Source organism: Meles meles, chromosome 17 (genome assembly GCF_922984935.1).
Source record: "Meles meles chromosome 17, mMelMel3.1 paternal haplotype, whole genome shotgun sequence".
Taxonomy (NCBI): domain Eukaryota; kingdom Metazoa; phylum Chordata; class Mammalia; order Carnivora; family Mustelidae; genus Meles; species Meles meles.
The window spans coordinates 50,962,270-50,977,538 of NC_060082.1; the positions used below are offsets into that span (position 1 = coordinate 50,962,270).

The 15,269-nt window shown below is 41.1% G+C and overlaps 2 protein-coding genes across 2 annotated transcripts in view; both read right to left on the reverse strand.

Annotated features, from left to right (window-relative positions):
* The window catches only part of RGSL1 (regulator of G protein signaling like 1), a 78,737-nt gene extending 73,962 nt beyond the window's left edge, over positions 1 to 4,775 (reverse strand). Inside the window, exons 1-2 of the mRNA XM_045983529.1 lie at positions 4,763 to 4,775; positions 1,690 to 1,772 (exon numbers count right to left, since the gene is read on the reverse strand). Of these exons, the coding sequence (XP_045839485.1) occupies positions 1,690 to 1,772; positions 4,763 to 4,775 (96 nt within the window). The remainder of the gene's footprint in view (positions 1 to 1,689; positions 1,773 to 4,762) is intronic.
* A 7,814-nt stretch (positions 4,776 to 12,589) lies between these two features.
* LOC123927575 (transmembrane epididymal protein 1-like) lies at positions 12,590 to 13,363 on the reverse strand. The gene has a single exon (XM_045982273.1). The coding sequence runs from the start codon at positions 13,361 to 13,363 to the stop codon at positions 12,590 to 12,592; it is 774 nt and encodes a 257-aa protein (XP_045838229.1).
* Between the last annotated feature and the right edge of the window lie 1,906 nt (positions 13,364 to 15,269).

The following is a 15,269-nucleotide window of genomic DNA, read 5'->3' on the forward strand; positions in this document are numbered from 1 at the left end:
TCCTTGCCTCTATCATGATCCCCCAGACAGCCCAGCAACCTAAGATCAGACTTCAGCAGAAATAATTTTCCCAAATCAAAGTCTGGTCATGTTACTTCTTTACTTGAAACCCTTCGATGGCTCTCTAGTACCTTCAGGATGATGCCTGCCTGCTCTCAGAGTCCATCCGTGCCATTTTGTGTCTTGCTGTGTCTGCCTGTCACAACTTCTTCTTCAGCCTGTCTTAGTTGCTTAGAGTTTCTCCCCAAGTACCACAGGATTGTTCTCCCTGGTGCCTTTACTTACTCCATTCTGTTTGTAAGGTCTCTGCTTCTTAATACTCAACCCCTCCCCCACCCCCATCTTTTCCTCCTACCTCTTTATTCACATATTTCTCCCCATTTTGTTCCCCAGCCAATTGTCAAATATGCTATCTTCATTAAAAACTTGCTTGTGTCTTCTATTCACGGAAGCCCTTCCTGACCTACCAGCTCTGATGCACTTATACTCTTGCTGCCTTCTAGACACTCCTATCATGTCACCCAGAACCCTTTTTGCACTACCTTAAATATTACTCTCCATTAGACTGGGAATTCCTTGAGAACAGCAATGGCATCATTAATATCTGTATCCCCAGTACCAAGCCCACTGGCTGGCACAAAGTAACTATGCAATAAATATTTGTGAGGTATTATAAAATGTTTTTTCCCCAGTTGTATGAATTTCACATTTTAATAGTAGTGTTGCATGGGAAAGGACACACTGAGCCACAAATTATAAGGCACCAACTTTAAGATATAACCAGAAACTTAAACCAAAAAATTTATGGGATTAGTCTAGGTTTGGATCTAAGAATACTTTGATGTTTCAGATTTTAGTTGCACGGGTTAAGGAAATACATGTTCAGTTTCAGGCAACAGCTCAGAAAGTGCTAGATGCCAAACACCTGGTAAGAAAAATAGAGCAAAATACGTAATCCAAGGTCCTTGTCCTGTAGGAATTCACCGTCTCACAATTAAATGGGAGAGATACACCCGTATAATACAACAGGGTTGGAAAGTGCCAATGGACTCAGAGGCAGGGAAAAAATAAATTCTGATTAGGAGATAGAAATTCCTCAAGAATAGGATTTAAGTAGAGATTTGAAAAATGGTTAAGACTTTGGTAGGTGGTAGGGCGCCTGGGTGCACAGTGGGCTAAGCGGCTGCCTTCAGCTCAGGTCATGATTCTGGGACTGAGCCCTACATGGGAAGTCTACTTATTCTTCTTTCCCCTCTGTCCCTCCCCTGCTTATGCTCTCACTCTCTCTCTCTCAAATAAATAAACAAAATCTTAAAAAAAAAAGACTTTGGTAGGTGGAATTATAAAAGTTAACAACACAGCCAAGAAGGGGTGCAGAGGGGAGAGAAGGCCAGGTATACTCCGTGAGGGTGCAGTTGCTGTCCCTGCAGATCTGGGTGCCAGCAGAGGATGTGATGGGAAATAACCAGACAAGCCAAGGCAACCCAGAAAGCTGAGGGTTTGGGATTTATCAGTAATGGGAAACTCCCAGGGATTTTAAAGGAGATTCTGATTCCTACTTATTTGCTCAAATTTAAATAGTCTTGAGTTAGTAGTTTATTTATTTATTTTTTAAAATGTACTCAGCTCAGTGTGATTCACTATTTGGCTATTGAGGAAACATTTGAATTCAATTCTGGGAACACTTACCGGAAGAGAAAGAAATGTGTTGAAAAAGTCGGCAAAGATTTCATCCTCTAGCAGAATTATAAGATTTGTAGAACCGATTATCTCTACATGGGGAGAAAAAGCAAACAAATAAACAAGCAAACTAATAAAACCTTATGAACCAGGGATATTTTTGGGATGAGAAAACGAAGCAATAGTACAGATTATTTCACTTGGCCAAATCTCAGAATTTGATGACCTTTAGGGTCATCTCTCTTGATTTTTCCCTCTCTCCAGGACTCTCCTATGCAATATTGCTCTGCTTAAACACTGCCAGCTGTGGGGAACTCACAGCCTCAGAGGGCTTCCCATTCCATTTATGAAGAAATGAAATTGTTAGGAAGACTTTCCTATTGTAAACTGCCTTCTTTTATCTTCTTTCCATTTGTAGAAATTCTGCTGTCTGAAGCTCAACAGAATTCATCTAAAAGTCCTCTTAAATGGGTTGATGCTCCCATATTTATAAAAATATCTCAACCTTCTGTCCACCTCCAACCCCTCTGGCTCTTCAGTCACTAAACAATTCTTCAGCCATTCTTCAAATGGCCTCTTTTCTACCTAGGTCCTTCCTCTCTGGCTAGAGTAGCATCTGCAACTCAAGCACTCTGCATGTTTCCCAGGGAAGAGCATAGACAACTTTGTCCATTTATATGTTCTATTGGTGTGGCCCAAAATGGGATTAGCTTTGGGTGCTCCCGTATTACACTATTATCTCCACTATCCTTTATTCATGCAGTCACTTTTCAGAAACCAAGGGCAGGAATTTACTTTCATTACATTTGAATTTCAACCTGTTGATTTAGACCCAACAAGAACTTTTTTGAATACTGATTTGGTCATGCAAAGTATTTATTACGCCTTTCAGGGTTGATCATTGTGTAGCGGAATTTAATCTGAGGGGATGAATGTTGAATGTCATGAAGCCAAGCACAGAGACCACAGGTGGACTCTGTGCACCCTCAAAGTTTGCTCTAACCCACTGTGTCAGGTGGTCTAACTCACTGTGTATGCTCTTTAATGTCCAATATTCAACAAGTGAATAATCCAGTTGTTTTATCAATGCCCAGCATTTTTTCATCATACCCAAAGTTTATAATGGACCATGTATAAAATGAGCAATATAAATACTATATTAGTCCTATCTCTTAGTCTAGTTAAATGTCTGGTGAGAATAGTAAGTGCCACTCGCAACTGCTAGAGTGCAGTTATGATAATATAAGAAAACTAAACATTTTTCATGATGATGGTCATTATTGTCTTTGTGTAATAGGAATAGGAACCCCAAATCAAACACTATTGCAATACAGCAGATATCCGGTTTGCCCTTTGCTACACAGATATCTCTGCTTTTCTTTTTAGAAGCATTCACTGATCTATTTTATGTAGTCCACATGAATGATTCCAAAACATATGCTTTTAGTTCAGACTTCTTTCCTTGGCTCTAGTTCTAAATATCCAATGAGCTATGGGACATCCCTTCATGGACATCTACCAGCACTTCCATCTCAACATTTTCAAAGCTGATCTGATCATTTTGTTTCCTAACCTGATCTTTTTCCTGTATTCCCAATCTCAATCACTAGAACCACCACTCTTTCAATTGTCTAAATCAGAACCCTGAAAATCGTCTTTGATTACCCCATTGTTCTGTTTCTCTTCCTCTCAAATACTCCCCTAAGAAATGGAGGACCATGTTATGTGGTCTCTCCTCCTACATATCTCTGGAATCTATCCTCTTCTCTCCATCCATTAAGTCACTGTCCTTTTTTCAGATCCTATCATCTCTCACCTAATGGTCTCCCTAACTTTCCCTTCCAAGCACTTTCCATATACTGCCACTATAGTCTTCTAATGCTGTGATTTTTAAAGCCCTTCCCAAACTACTCAGTGTCCTACAAATCTAAGGCTTCACCAGATCTGGCTTTTGGGTTGTGTGCCAGCACCATACCATGCTTCCTCCTGTTTGCCAGCCAAGATATTGCTCTTTCCTACACATGCTATGCACTCTCACTTTCAATCTCCCTATCTTTGGTCCCATATTCCCATCACTTAAAATGTCCTCTCAACCCATTTGCTTTGCAAATCACTAGTCATCAAGAACTGGTTTACATATCATCTTCTTGGTGAACCAATCATGGTAGAATCTACCACAATTGTGAAGTCAATCGCTACCCTCCTGCACCATTATTTATATCTCCCATTATTATAATTAACAAGTCACTGTTTTCTTCCATTGATGTATCATCTGGCTTCCTCAATAGACTGAGCTCAATGAGATGAGGAGCTCTGTCTTTTCATATTCTTCTCCTAGGCACTAAAGTGCTTACATTAATATCTAAGCTCTATAAAAGTTGAATGAATTGTTCTTTCAAGAGTTCTTCAGTCTTTTGAGCTTTTGTTCAATTGTTGATTTATCATTCAGAGAGCTTGGCATGGATTTTTTAGTAAGATTATTGAAACAATCTGCATGCAGGAAAGTGGGGTTTGGCAGAAATTTCCCAATTGATTGTGTTCCATAGCTATACACGCTGCTGGTGACAAGGGGCTTGACTATGACAGAATTTGCCATTAATAAGACAGTCTTAATGGGGTATAGAAACTAGGTTTTCCACATCTTTCCCTTCCTTATCCTACTATGTCTTCATTCCTGTGTTTCTATTTTCACCTGTTCTGCCTTGAAACTTCCTAGTAATTTGGGCAGGCCTTCAACATTCATTCCATACAATAATATTTACTGGGAGCAAATGAAATCATTGGGTAATCCCAAACCTCATGCTAGCCTTCTCCCTGGAGGAGACATGGCACGTGATAGCCCAATCTGTGTTTTTCTTCTTGCTTCTTAGTTGCTTTACTCTTCTATGATTGGGACTCTGTCCTATTCTTAAAGATCAGGTGGCAAAAAGTGGGGGTGGGAGTTGGGGAGGAGAAGAGGAAAAAAAGAAAATAAAGGGCATGAAACATAAAAGCCACACGTGGTTTAAGACTGGGCAGGTGAGAGTTTTGCCTTATGTAGGGGGAGACAAAAGCCTCAGAAACATCCCTTTTAGATACTCACCAGCATTGCTCATGTTGCCATGCTTTCCCTGCCACTGTGATTGATTAGGAGGCAGAATTTTAGGCCCCAGTCAACAGAACTTCACCCCTTGTGAACACGCAGTGACACCCCCTCCAAGGGGTTCCAGATTCTATCAGGAAGCAGCCTATTTATGTCTGGTGTAGACCTCAGTCTGAAGATAAGTCTTTGTTACCTCATCTCCTGGATCTCCTGGAATGTACCAGACTCTTCCTATACTTAGGCTTTTAGTCCATATACTATTTTGTGTGCATTGACAAGTTCTTCATAAATTGTTTTCGAGTTATACAGGTCCTGAGTTTTAGTTCTGTCTCTTTAACTTGACTCTATGCTTCAGGGAAGTAAGGATCTGTTCATTTATTTCTAATGTGTCTCTTGTGTCTAAGATCCTTCTAGAAATTTAATAGGTACTTGGTGAATGCTTAATGAGTTGACTTATCTTCCAGATAAGCTGGCAAATTCAACCAAATATCCAGGTGTGTTTTCTGCCCTCTCTCCTCTTTCCCAGATAGTTTCTCTTCTGATTGGCTGTGGGTGACTTCCTAATCCATTGGCTTTGAAAAGGAATAGAATAAACATTCTATTCTTGAATGAATATTCAAGATATTCAAGAATATCAAGAATCTTGAATATTCAAGATATTCAAGAATATCTTAAATATCTTCCATGAGGAAGAAGCTAGGCTAAGTATTTATAGTTTGTTCTAATTCGATTCTTAACCCACAAACTAGAAGTTATTACTTCCCTTTCACTGAAAGATAGGAAGTACAACACAGATTTTAGTCTGCTCATTTGATTCAAGAGCCCATGTTATTTCAAATATGCTAGTAAATCATATCTACTTTTCACATGCATTTGGATTTTTTTTTTAAAGATTTATTTATTTGACAGACAGAGATCACAAGTAGGTAGAGAAGCAGATAGAGAGGGGGGTGGAAAGCAGGCTCCCTGCAGGACAGAGAACCCGATGCAGGGCTCGATCCCAGGACCCCGGGATCATGACCTGAGCCGAAGGCAGAGGCTTTAACCCACTGAGCCACCCAGGTGCCCCTTCACATGCATTTGAATGGCCTTAAAAATAAACCCCTTGGACTTCTTTCAGCCCCTGGACTTCTTTCGGAAATTACTATGAATCTCTTTTCTAATCTTTGCTAAAGAGATCTGCTGCCATTTCCAGGGTAAAGATACACTCGGGTAAAGGAGACACCCAGAGATCTGGGAAATCATTGCATTGTAGATCTGACCCAACACACAGCCACTAAGTATCAGAGCTGAGATTTGAACTCAAATCTATCTAATTCAAAAATTTTCTGTATTTGCCTGAGAATAATCATCATCTTGGGGCACCTGTAAAATATATGGATTCCTGAGCCCCACCCCTGCCTTCTAAATCGGAGTCATCAGAGGAAGGACATGGTAATGTACAGGTACCCCACGTGATTCTTATCACACATGTTTGGGAGACATCTGATTCCTTTTCCTTTTGGGAACTAAAAGGTCTTGAAAGGTCAGGGATCATGCTTGAAATGCCTGTAGCCAGTGATGTTGGCTTTTAGTCCTTGCCATTGTTGGAGCGACAACCCTCCATTAAGTTGTTAATAGCTCCAATAGCCTCTCTGAGCTGCAGGGAAGACTGTGGGTGAGTGATCAGGAGTAGAGAAGGCTGCACACAGCTTCATTGAGGACAAGTCTGAAAGCACAGTCTGTTAAGGAACGTGGGTGTATATATCAGTGTTATATATGCCATGCTTTTAGGAAGAGACTGGAAAGGTTTTTTGTTTGTTTTCTTCTTTGCTCAGGTTGTGATAGCTCTTTTCCAAAGGACATCCAGAGCTTCGCCCTGATATCTCCCTCTCTCTCTCTCTCTCTCTCTCTCTCTCTCTCTCTCTCGTGAGTGTGTGTGTGTGTGTGTGTGTGTGTGTGTATTACACTGACTAACAAATGAGGTAACTGATAATTGATTGAAGAAATATGGTTGGCTACCAACTCATCTTGGAACACAAATCTCTTCACTTTAAAAATCAAAATCACTTTAAAAAAGAGTATTTGGTCTTTACATATACCAAAGGAAGCACAACACTTTTTCAAATGTAAATAATTATTGGTGGTTCATTATTAACATGCCTGCCACCTTCTGAAGTTCTTCTCTTTGGGACAAGATTTTTTAGACATGACAGGCTTCCCAACAATCCCAGAACTTTTCAAGTCTTTTAACACTTTCTTGGGTATGACACTGATTGACTCTCTTCTCAGTAATTTTGGCTAAATGACTAAGGTTTACAGAGGTGATGGTCTTTCATTTGAATATTTACTTCCTATGGGAAAAGAACCAGAAAAATCGAAGAATTGTTTGATAAGATAACCAAGTGCCCGACAGCCCTCCAGAGAAAGGGAATTCAAGACTCTGGTAGGCTGATGTTTTCAGTGAACAGAACATCCAGGAGATACTGCCTGCCGAAATAATATCCACCAGTTTACAAAACCCTTGGAAGCTGAGTTTAGTGATTCGAAAGTCACAAGGTGGGAGAGGATGGAGCCATCTGGAAAGGGACTTAAGAAAGTTTGTTAAACACATAGAAAGTTGGATGACAATAAATTGTAATAGCTGCCCCCTTGCAATCTGTTCTCTCAAACTGGCATCCTCTTTTAACAGTAGGGAAATAAATCACACTAATTAGGAATTGGGTGAAATGAGCTGAAAGGAAATGGCATAGAGAAAGTGGTACACCACGTCCTGTAGTGCCCGGCAGTAGTAGGTACCGGGTAATGTTTGTTCAGTTCAGCTGAGAAATGGCTGTGAAGACCATATGGAAAGCTTGGTCCTGCCCAAATAGAAAGACCTAAAAATTGTGATTGAGGAAAGGGGACACTGAAAGAGGGTGAGGGAGAGGTAAAGCAAGTAACACAGAGTCATTGTCCCAGTGTTAACCTACGAAAGCTTTAGATATAATATCGACAGACAATAGAATTCTCCTAAGCAAAGCTGTGCCTTCTGATTTAGAACTTTGTGTGCATTACTGCTCATTGTTAGCTATCTGAGGAAAAGATGCAGCATGCAGAATTTAGACCTGACTCCCAATTTTTGTCATCTTTGCTGATATAATAGATTTCAATCAAAGACTTCAGAATGGTGGTCGATGCAATACACATAATTCTTAAAGTCAAAGGAGGTGCAATTTCATCCTACATAAAGGGGTTAAAATGCTACATAATGGTACATAATAGGTCTTGGTGCATTTAGCTACAGTAATACAGAAAGAGAATAAAAATTGGAAAAGACTTTCACTAATATACCCTATTTAGCTAACAATTCATTTTTTTTAAAGATTTTATTTATTTATTTGACAGAGAGAGACCACAAGTAGGCAGAGAGGCAGGCAGAGAGAGAGAGGGAAGCAGGCTCCCTGCTGAGCAGAGAGCCCGATGCGGGACTCGATCCCAGGACCCTGAGATCATGACCTGAGCCGAAGGCAGCGGCTTAACGCACTGAGCCACCCAGGTGCCCGGCTAACAATTCATTTTAAGGAAAGATACTGAAGTTATAAGAAGTATAATCTTTTTTTTTTTTTTTTAAGATTTATTTATTTGACAGACAGAGACAGCAAGAGAGGAAACACAAGCAGGGGGAGTGGGAGAGGGAGAAGCAGCCTTCCCACTGAACAGGGAGCCCAATGAGGGGCTCCATCCCAGAACCCTGGGATCATGACCTGAGCTGAAGGCAGATGCTTAACAACTGAACCACCCAGGCACCCCAAGAAGTACAATCTTTTGTGACTGGTGATTAGTGAAGTCTTGGCCAAAGGCAAAACCAAACCAAAATAAAACAGAAAACAAAAAGCAAAGCAAAACAAAACAAAACAAAAAACATAAAAACAAAAACCAAAAAAAACCAGAAAACAAAAAACAAAATAAACAACAACAACAACAACAACAAAAATGGATATAATCCTACAAAGAAAGGGTTAGTCTTGATCTTATATTCTTTGACCTAAAATATATATAAAAATTCTGAGTTTTGTACAGAGAAGCCTCAAGAAGTTGGCAATAGTAATTTTATTTCTTTTGGTTGAGTGGGTAAATTTAAATTTAAATTTTATAATATGAAATGACTAAGGAATTTCAACTAACAAAATATGGAAATGGTATCTGTTTAGGAAATTTTTTTCCCTATGATTTATGATATGCATGATTTATCAAATGCATGATTTTATTGAAAGACAATGAACAAATGATGGCAATTTTAAATAATATTACAAGTAATTTTTTATGTCAAGTTAAAAAATTTAATAATTAGTATACCAATGTATGCCTAACCTATTGAATGTTAACTACAATACAAGTCATTGCAAATGTTTTTGTTATTTTGGAACAATATTCCCCTTCAATTAGTAAGCGCCCATTAATAATCTTCTGCCTTCAAACTGTAAAGTAAATTATTAAACTTCTCGTTAAATAATTTTGTGTGGCTCTTCCTTAGCCACCCATCCTAAGGGACAGGAAGTGGTAGTGTTCTCTGTATTCCTGGGCCATGAAATTCCATCCCTGGAACTGCTCTGCTAAAGTTGTGTTTGCTGGGCTTTGGTGTCTGAGCAGAGGAACATAAAAGACCTCAGAATTCTTACCCAGAACTCCTCTAACAAACTCCTACTTATCCATCAAAACGCAGATCAGAATTAAACTAACATTTCATCTGCGCTACACCTGTACTAGATACTTTATTTACTCATTCACCAACTATCTGATGCATGTCTATTATGTGATGAGCTAAAAAAAAGCATTTTGGTTATTTTATAAAGTTCCTAAAAAACAGCAGCCATTTCAGTTCAAAGGGCATTGCACACGGTTTTGTTTTTGAGATACACACATATCTATCTATGTATATATACATAGATATTTATACATGTATACACCTATATACCATATGTATCTGTATATCAATGTTTCCAGTTATCTATCTATCTATCTATAATCTATACCTAGTGTTTGATTTCTGTGTTTACTCATGTCCACACACCTAAGTTTAACAAGAAACAAACAGACCTTCATTATGTTTACCAGATGCCTGGATAACACTTGCTTATGGATTTTTCTGCCCTCCTCTTCATCCCATCATTTTTTCTAAATTGCTATTTCAACACCAAACGGAGAGCAATTACCTTTTCCAGGCTCGTGTAAAAATGTGCCCTCTGGTGGGCGGTGGTGAAGATTACACCTTTCTCTCTACAACTCTGGGGTTTTTTGCTGTTGCTATCGTTTCTAAATTTATCTTCCTTCAGTTGGTTTTACATTCCAAAGGTTTTACATCCAAAGATACAAATCCAAAGGATTACTTTCAGAGTGCTCATACCTACTGTGATGTGAAGAGAACAGAAAGACCCTTTCATCCAAACATCAGGTCTGTCCATTCCGCCATTATATCAGCCCTTAGTAATAATTCTCTGTGGTGTTGTGACTGTGCTAATATTTATTATTTTACCTCAAAGGTACATATTGTGAGACATAAAAATATTGGGAGGCATTAATTTACTACAGGAGATGAGTTCATCAGCATCTACCAGGAGCTCAAAGTACTCAGAAAGGGACAGATCTATCACTAGATGGCTTTGGTATTTCTTCAACTTCTATCTTTGTAGAGAGATAATATCTTGAAATATTAATATGTTACTATTAGGCTTTGCTTTTCCACCCTTGTAAATAACTTCTTCCCCAGTTAGTGGCAGACATTGCCACAAGATGAGGTTTGATTGTAACTGTAAGAAAAGAAGAGTCAATTTTTAGATTAAAAAAATCCAAAACATGCTCTTAATTCAAAAATAGGAGGGCTGAGTGAAGTAGGAAACAGGGGTTTGCCATATTAGTAGGAAAGAATGCAGAGGAAAAACAGATTCCCTACTTTCCCAACCTCAGGACACTAGAAGAGGTTCAGCTAGGGTTGAGGAAGGATGAGCTGCAAATTTGGCGAGGTCTGAAAAAAACCCAAGATTGTGAGGGAGAAACAAGCGGAAGGGACCCCGAAGTGACAACCAGGAACAGGGCAGAACCTACAGAGAGAACTGCAGAGCTCCACTGGTCACAAGTAGAGGCAAAGAAGCTGAACTAATGCCTAAGAAATATTTTATTTCCACCCCACAGACCACCGCTCTCTCTGGGGGAGAGCAGCACTGTTACCTGATTGGATACCCTACTGGTGCAACCTGATTGCAACCCTCCCTGGAGAGTTGGTGCCTGCTGGGCACATGCATGCCATCCCGCATTCACAGACATTGGTGACCACCCCTGAAATGACACTGGGACGCACCACCCCCTTTGCAGTAACTCTGAATGCTCACAAGCTCCTCAAACCACGGAGTAAAAACCTTAACAAGCAGACAATAATTCACCCCTGCTACACTGTAACTGTTGAACTAGAAAATTAACCAGGAAGAGGAAGGCCAGAACCAAAGGAAGACAGGTATGTCTAGTTCTGCTAAGAACTAGAAGCAAAAGGGAAACCGGAAGGATGATGACCCCCTAGAACCCCCGCCCCAGCCTCACTCTGTCCTAAGCCTGGATATTATAATCGTGACCAAGAGTAAGAGAAGCCTAACAGATTGTCCATATCCTGGGCACAGCGGGGAAAGAAGCGTAACAGGAGTCATAAAGACATTGTTTTGCAAGTTGCCAACAATTTAACTCTACTACTTAGAATTCCACCTCCGTGGACACCCAGGCATAGCATTGTGCGACATAACTAGATATCTGACTGCCTTAAGCTAGTTGTTTTTTTTTTAACCTTTTGAGTCTTAGATTATCATCTATAAACCTACATGATAAGATAGTTGTGAGGATTAAAAAAATTTTTTTTGTGGAATAAATAAGCCACTGAATTTCACGACACATGAGAACAGAAAGGAGTGGTTCCAGGTGAGTCTACTACTTGGAAATGGATTGACGTGTGTGCAGAATAATGGGCTGATGTACCCAGCGAGAAGACTCTGACAGGCTCTACACTCAGTGAGACTCACTCCTGGAAGCACACGGGGCCTTTTGCACCCTCGCTGTGTGCAAGGTGCTGCTCTGTAGTGCCAGACCCTGCGGAGGAAGCTGCCTTCCAGGAGTGTGGGGATGTTATCATGGTGTCACCTACACCCGAGCTCACCGAAATATACACATTAAATATGTGCGATTGCTTGTAAATTAGGTAATCTCAATAAAGCTGAAAATAAAAGATCTCTTTGACAAACCATAAGAAAACAATTCCACAATTGTTCTCTGAGCTCTTTCTAGTTAAAACAACAGTTTAGATTTCATAGAGAAGAGATCCAGAAAGAGAAAGGGTGAGGAGGTGCTTTCTATGATGGGTGAATTATGATGTACTAAATGTAACTTGTGGTCGGTATTCTCCTGGGTGAGTGAAGATATATATAAAGACCCAAAGGGAAGATATAGTACATTTATTTTCATGTTCTCCTGGGGGGAGGGGGAGATGTGAAGATTACAGAGAGGAGAAAGGCAAAGAGAATGCCTTGGCTGGAGTTGAGGAGAGGGAGAGGAGGTGGGGGAAATACATCGGGAGCCGAGAACCAAGGTCATTGTGACATGCCTCTTGTGTTTCAGTTGCCTGTCCCAGCACACTGCTCAGCAAACGAGGCTGAGAGAAGCCGGGGGGGGGGGGGGGTAGGTCCATCCCAGCAGAGTCTGCTGCCTCGGTCGTCTTCCTCTCTAACACCTCCACTTCCCACAACTTCTCATCCAGGTGTTTCAGAATGTGCAGGTGACAGGAACCCTCCTGGGCTTCCCCAGGCTCCCCTGGATGCCCAGGTTCGGACATCAACAAATGTAACAATACCACACCACGGAGAAGCCGTAGACCCAGATCATCAAAACGGCAATGAATGCCACATGCCAGCAGAAGAAGGTGGTGACAAATATAATGTCGTTTTCCTCATCGTCCATCCATTTATAGCCAGAAATTGGTTTGTACAGCATAAAGCCTATCTGAATCAGCCAAGAGCCTGTCAGCATATAAAAAAAGGCCTTCATGACCCAAAGCTGCAGCATGTTGGGAGCCCACAGCTCTGCGACCACCACCAGCGCCAGCAGGAATATGGCCTGGGTGAGCAGGACGTGGGACTGCAGCTCCACACCTTCGGAGTCCTGCACGTGAGACACCATCAGAGGCAGAAACAGAAACATGGCCAGGGCTTGGGCGCCCTGCTCCAGAGCAGCACCCCGCTGGGGCAGCAAGTTCTGGCTCACCGCATCCACACACCCGCTCAGAAAGAAGGCCATATAGAGAGTGAAATGTTGCCACTGTTTGCGGTACAAAAAGTTTCTCTGATGGTATATCTTGCTGATAAGTACAAACTGTCCCTGTATGTTATGCAGCTCTTGGGCTGCTAAAATGAAGGCGCTTAATATCTTCACCAGCCCAACATAGCATACTTGTTGCAGTCTTGCCCATCGTCCTTTGCTCCAGGGATAGCGTGGCAGATACTGGACTGGGTAGTTGCATATTAAGGCCCTGGAGACTAGTCGTGCATGATAAAGTCCATAGAAGAAGAGAGACAGTCCTGGGTATAGATGACCCTCAAAGCCTCCCATGGAACTGAAGGTAGATCTGACCAAAGGTAGAGAGAAGCAGCTCAAAAATGGTCACCTTGGGTTCTAGAGCGTGGAGGAAGCTTCTTGAAGCCACTTATATCTTCTCTCCAGCTCGCTGCGTTCATATACACGGGGAAATGGCTTTGGAGGAAACCCAAACTTATGCTGGGGTGGGTGTCATGGTTTCCGTTCTGGTCTTCTGCTCTGGTTCATTGATAGCTAACCAAGCATTGCCAAACAGTAAAATACGCATATTCTCCATCACAGTGCCTGGACACCTACAGTTCTCAGAGATGATGCTATACACTGCCCTTGCCTCTCCTCCTACATGCTCTCCATGCCATCGCTGCCTTCCTTACTTCCCAAATCCATAGAACGTAAGGAAGAAACGAGGGAAAGCATGGAGAGGATACAGTGTGAGGCATATCCCTTAAGATTCCTCACATATAATCCCATACGAGTGCTAGGTACAAATGTATTCTCCTGGGTATAAACAGTCTTAAGTAAACATATACGTACAATATTCAATTTTTCTGATGTTACTTGAGGTTTGCCAGAAAAATATTCCCTCCTGAGGATCTGTCTTCTGCTGATCTCCAGATCAGAAAGGAGGCGCCATCTCCTGAGAGTCTTTCCTTTGGGCTGAAGCAGTGTTTTTCCAGTTAAAATGCAGGTGAATAGGTTCTATTCAGAGGGGCTAGTTCGGAATTTCTTAAGGGTGGTGTCTCCAAATAAGCATGCCGAGACACATTCCCAGGTAGCTCTTAGGCGGACTGAAATTTGAATCTCTTAGTGAAATGTATGTACTGGTTAGAAAGAAGATCCTGTTAAACTAAGCATAGTGTGAAGTAGCCATCAAATATTTTCTGTCATGAAATAAGCATTTAGTTAGAATGTAACGGTCATATTACCCTTCATGACAGTCAGTCAAGTGCAGGAATGTCTCAGGTTAAATTTTTCTCATACTGATCCTACAGATTTCCATTTTGATTCATTTATTGGTAAATTCTCTTTTAGTCTATCAACAGATCTTCCATTTTACTTTATAATTTTTTTAAAAGATTAAATATTTATTTGACAGACAGAGATCACAGTAGGCAGAGAGACAGGCGCAGAGAGAGAGAGAGAGGAGGAAGCAGGCTCCCTGCCGAGCAGAGAGCCAGATGCGGGGCTCGATCCCAGGACCCTGAGATCATGACCTGAGCCGAAGACAGAGGCTTAACCCACTGAGCCACCCAGGTGCTCCTCTAATTTTTACTGATATAAAACAACCACAATTTTAGATTGATCTTCATATTAACCATCTTGGTGCATGTACCTATGCTCTTGCTAATTTTCAAATGATTTTTTATAATCATATGAACTTCAATAATGAAAAAATGATCTCCTTTTAGATACACCTGTCTTTTCTAATTGTCTCTCCCAATTGCATTAGCATGACAGAATTCTGTTGTTGTTTTAACTGTGAAAGCTCCCCTCTCCTGGGAAGTGTCTCCTCTAGCCACGTGGGTTAAATGGGAGCTGTCACTTGCTGACAAATCCTGCTTTCCTCATCACACATCAGTCAAGGGATTGAAGGCCTAAACCAGTGAGGCTGATCTAAGCCCTTCGCCAACAATTTAACTAAAGAAAACAGCTCTCAGCCCTTTCATAGATTATATCAGTTCTGCTTACAGCAGAACTAATGAGCATATTGGGGTTATATTTCTCTGTGGATCCACTAATGTATTCATTATCTGTTGCTGTGTAACAGTTTAACACAATTTAGTTCTGTGGCTTAAAACAACATGCATTTGGGGCACCGGGTGGCTCAGTTGGTTAAGCATCCGCCTTTGGCTCAGGTCATGATCCCAGGGTGCTGGGACCCAGCCCTGCTTCTTCTCCCTTTCCTCCCTGCTTGTGCTCT

Coding starts and splice junctions, on each gene's coding strand:
- LOC123927575 (XM_045982273.1), bottom strand. CDS start 13,363: ATGGGAGGCTTTGAGGGTCATCTATACCCAGGACTGTCTCTCTTCTTC.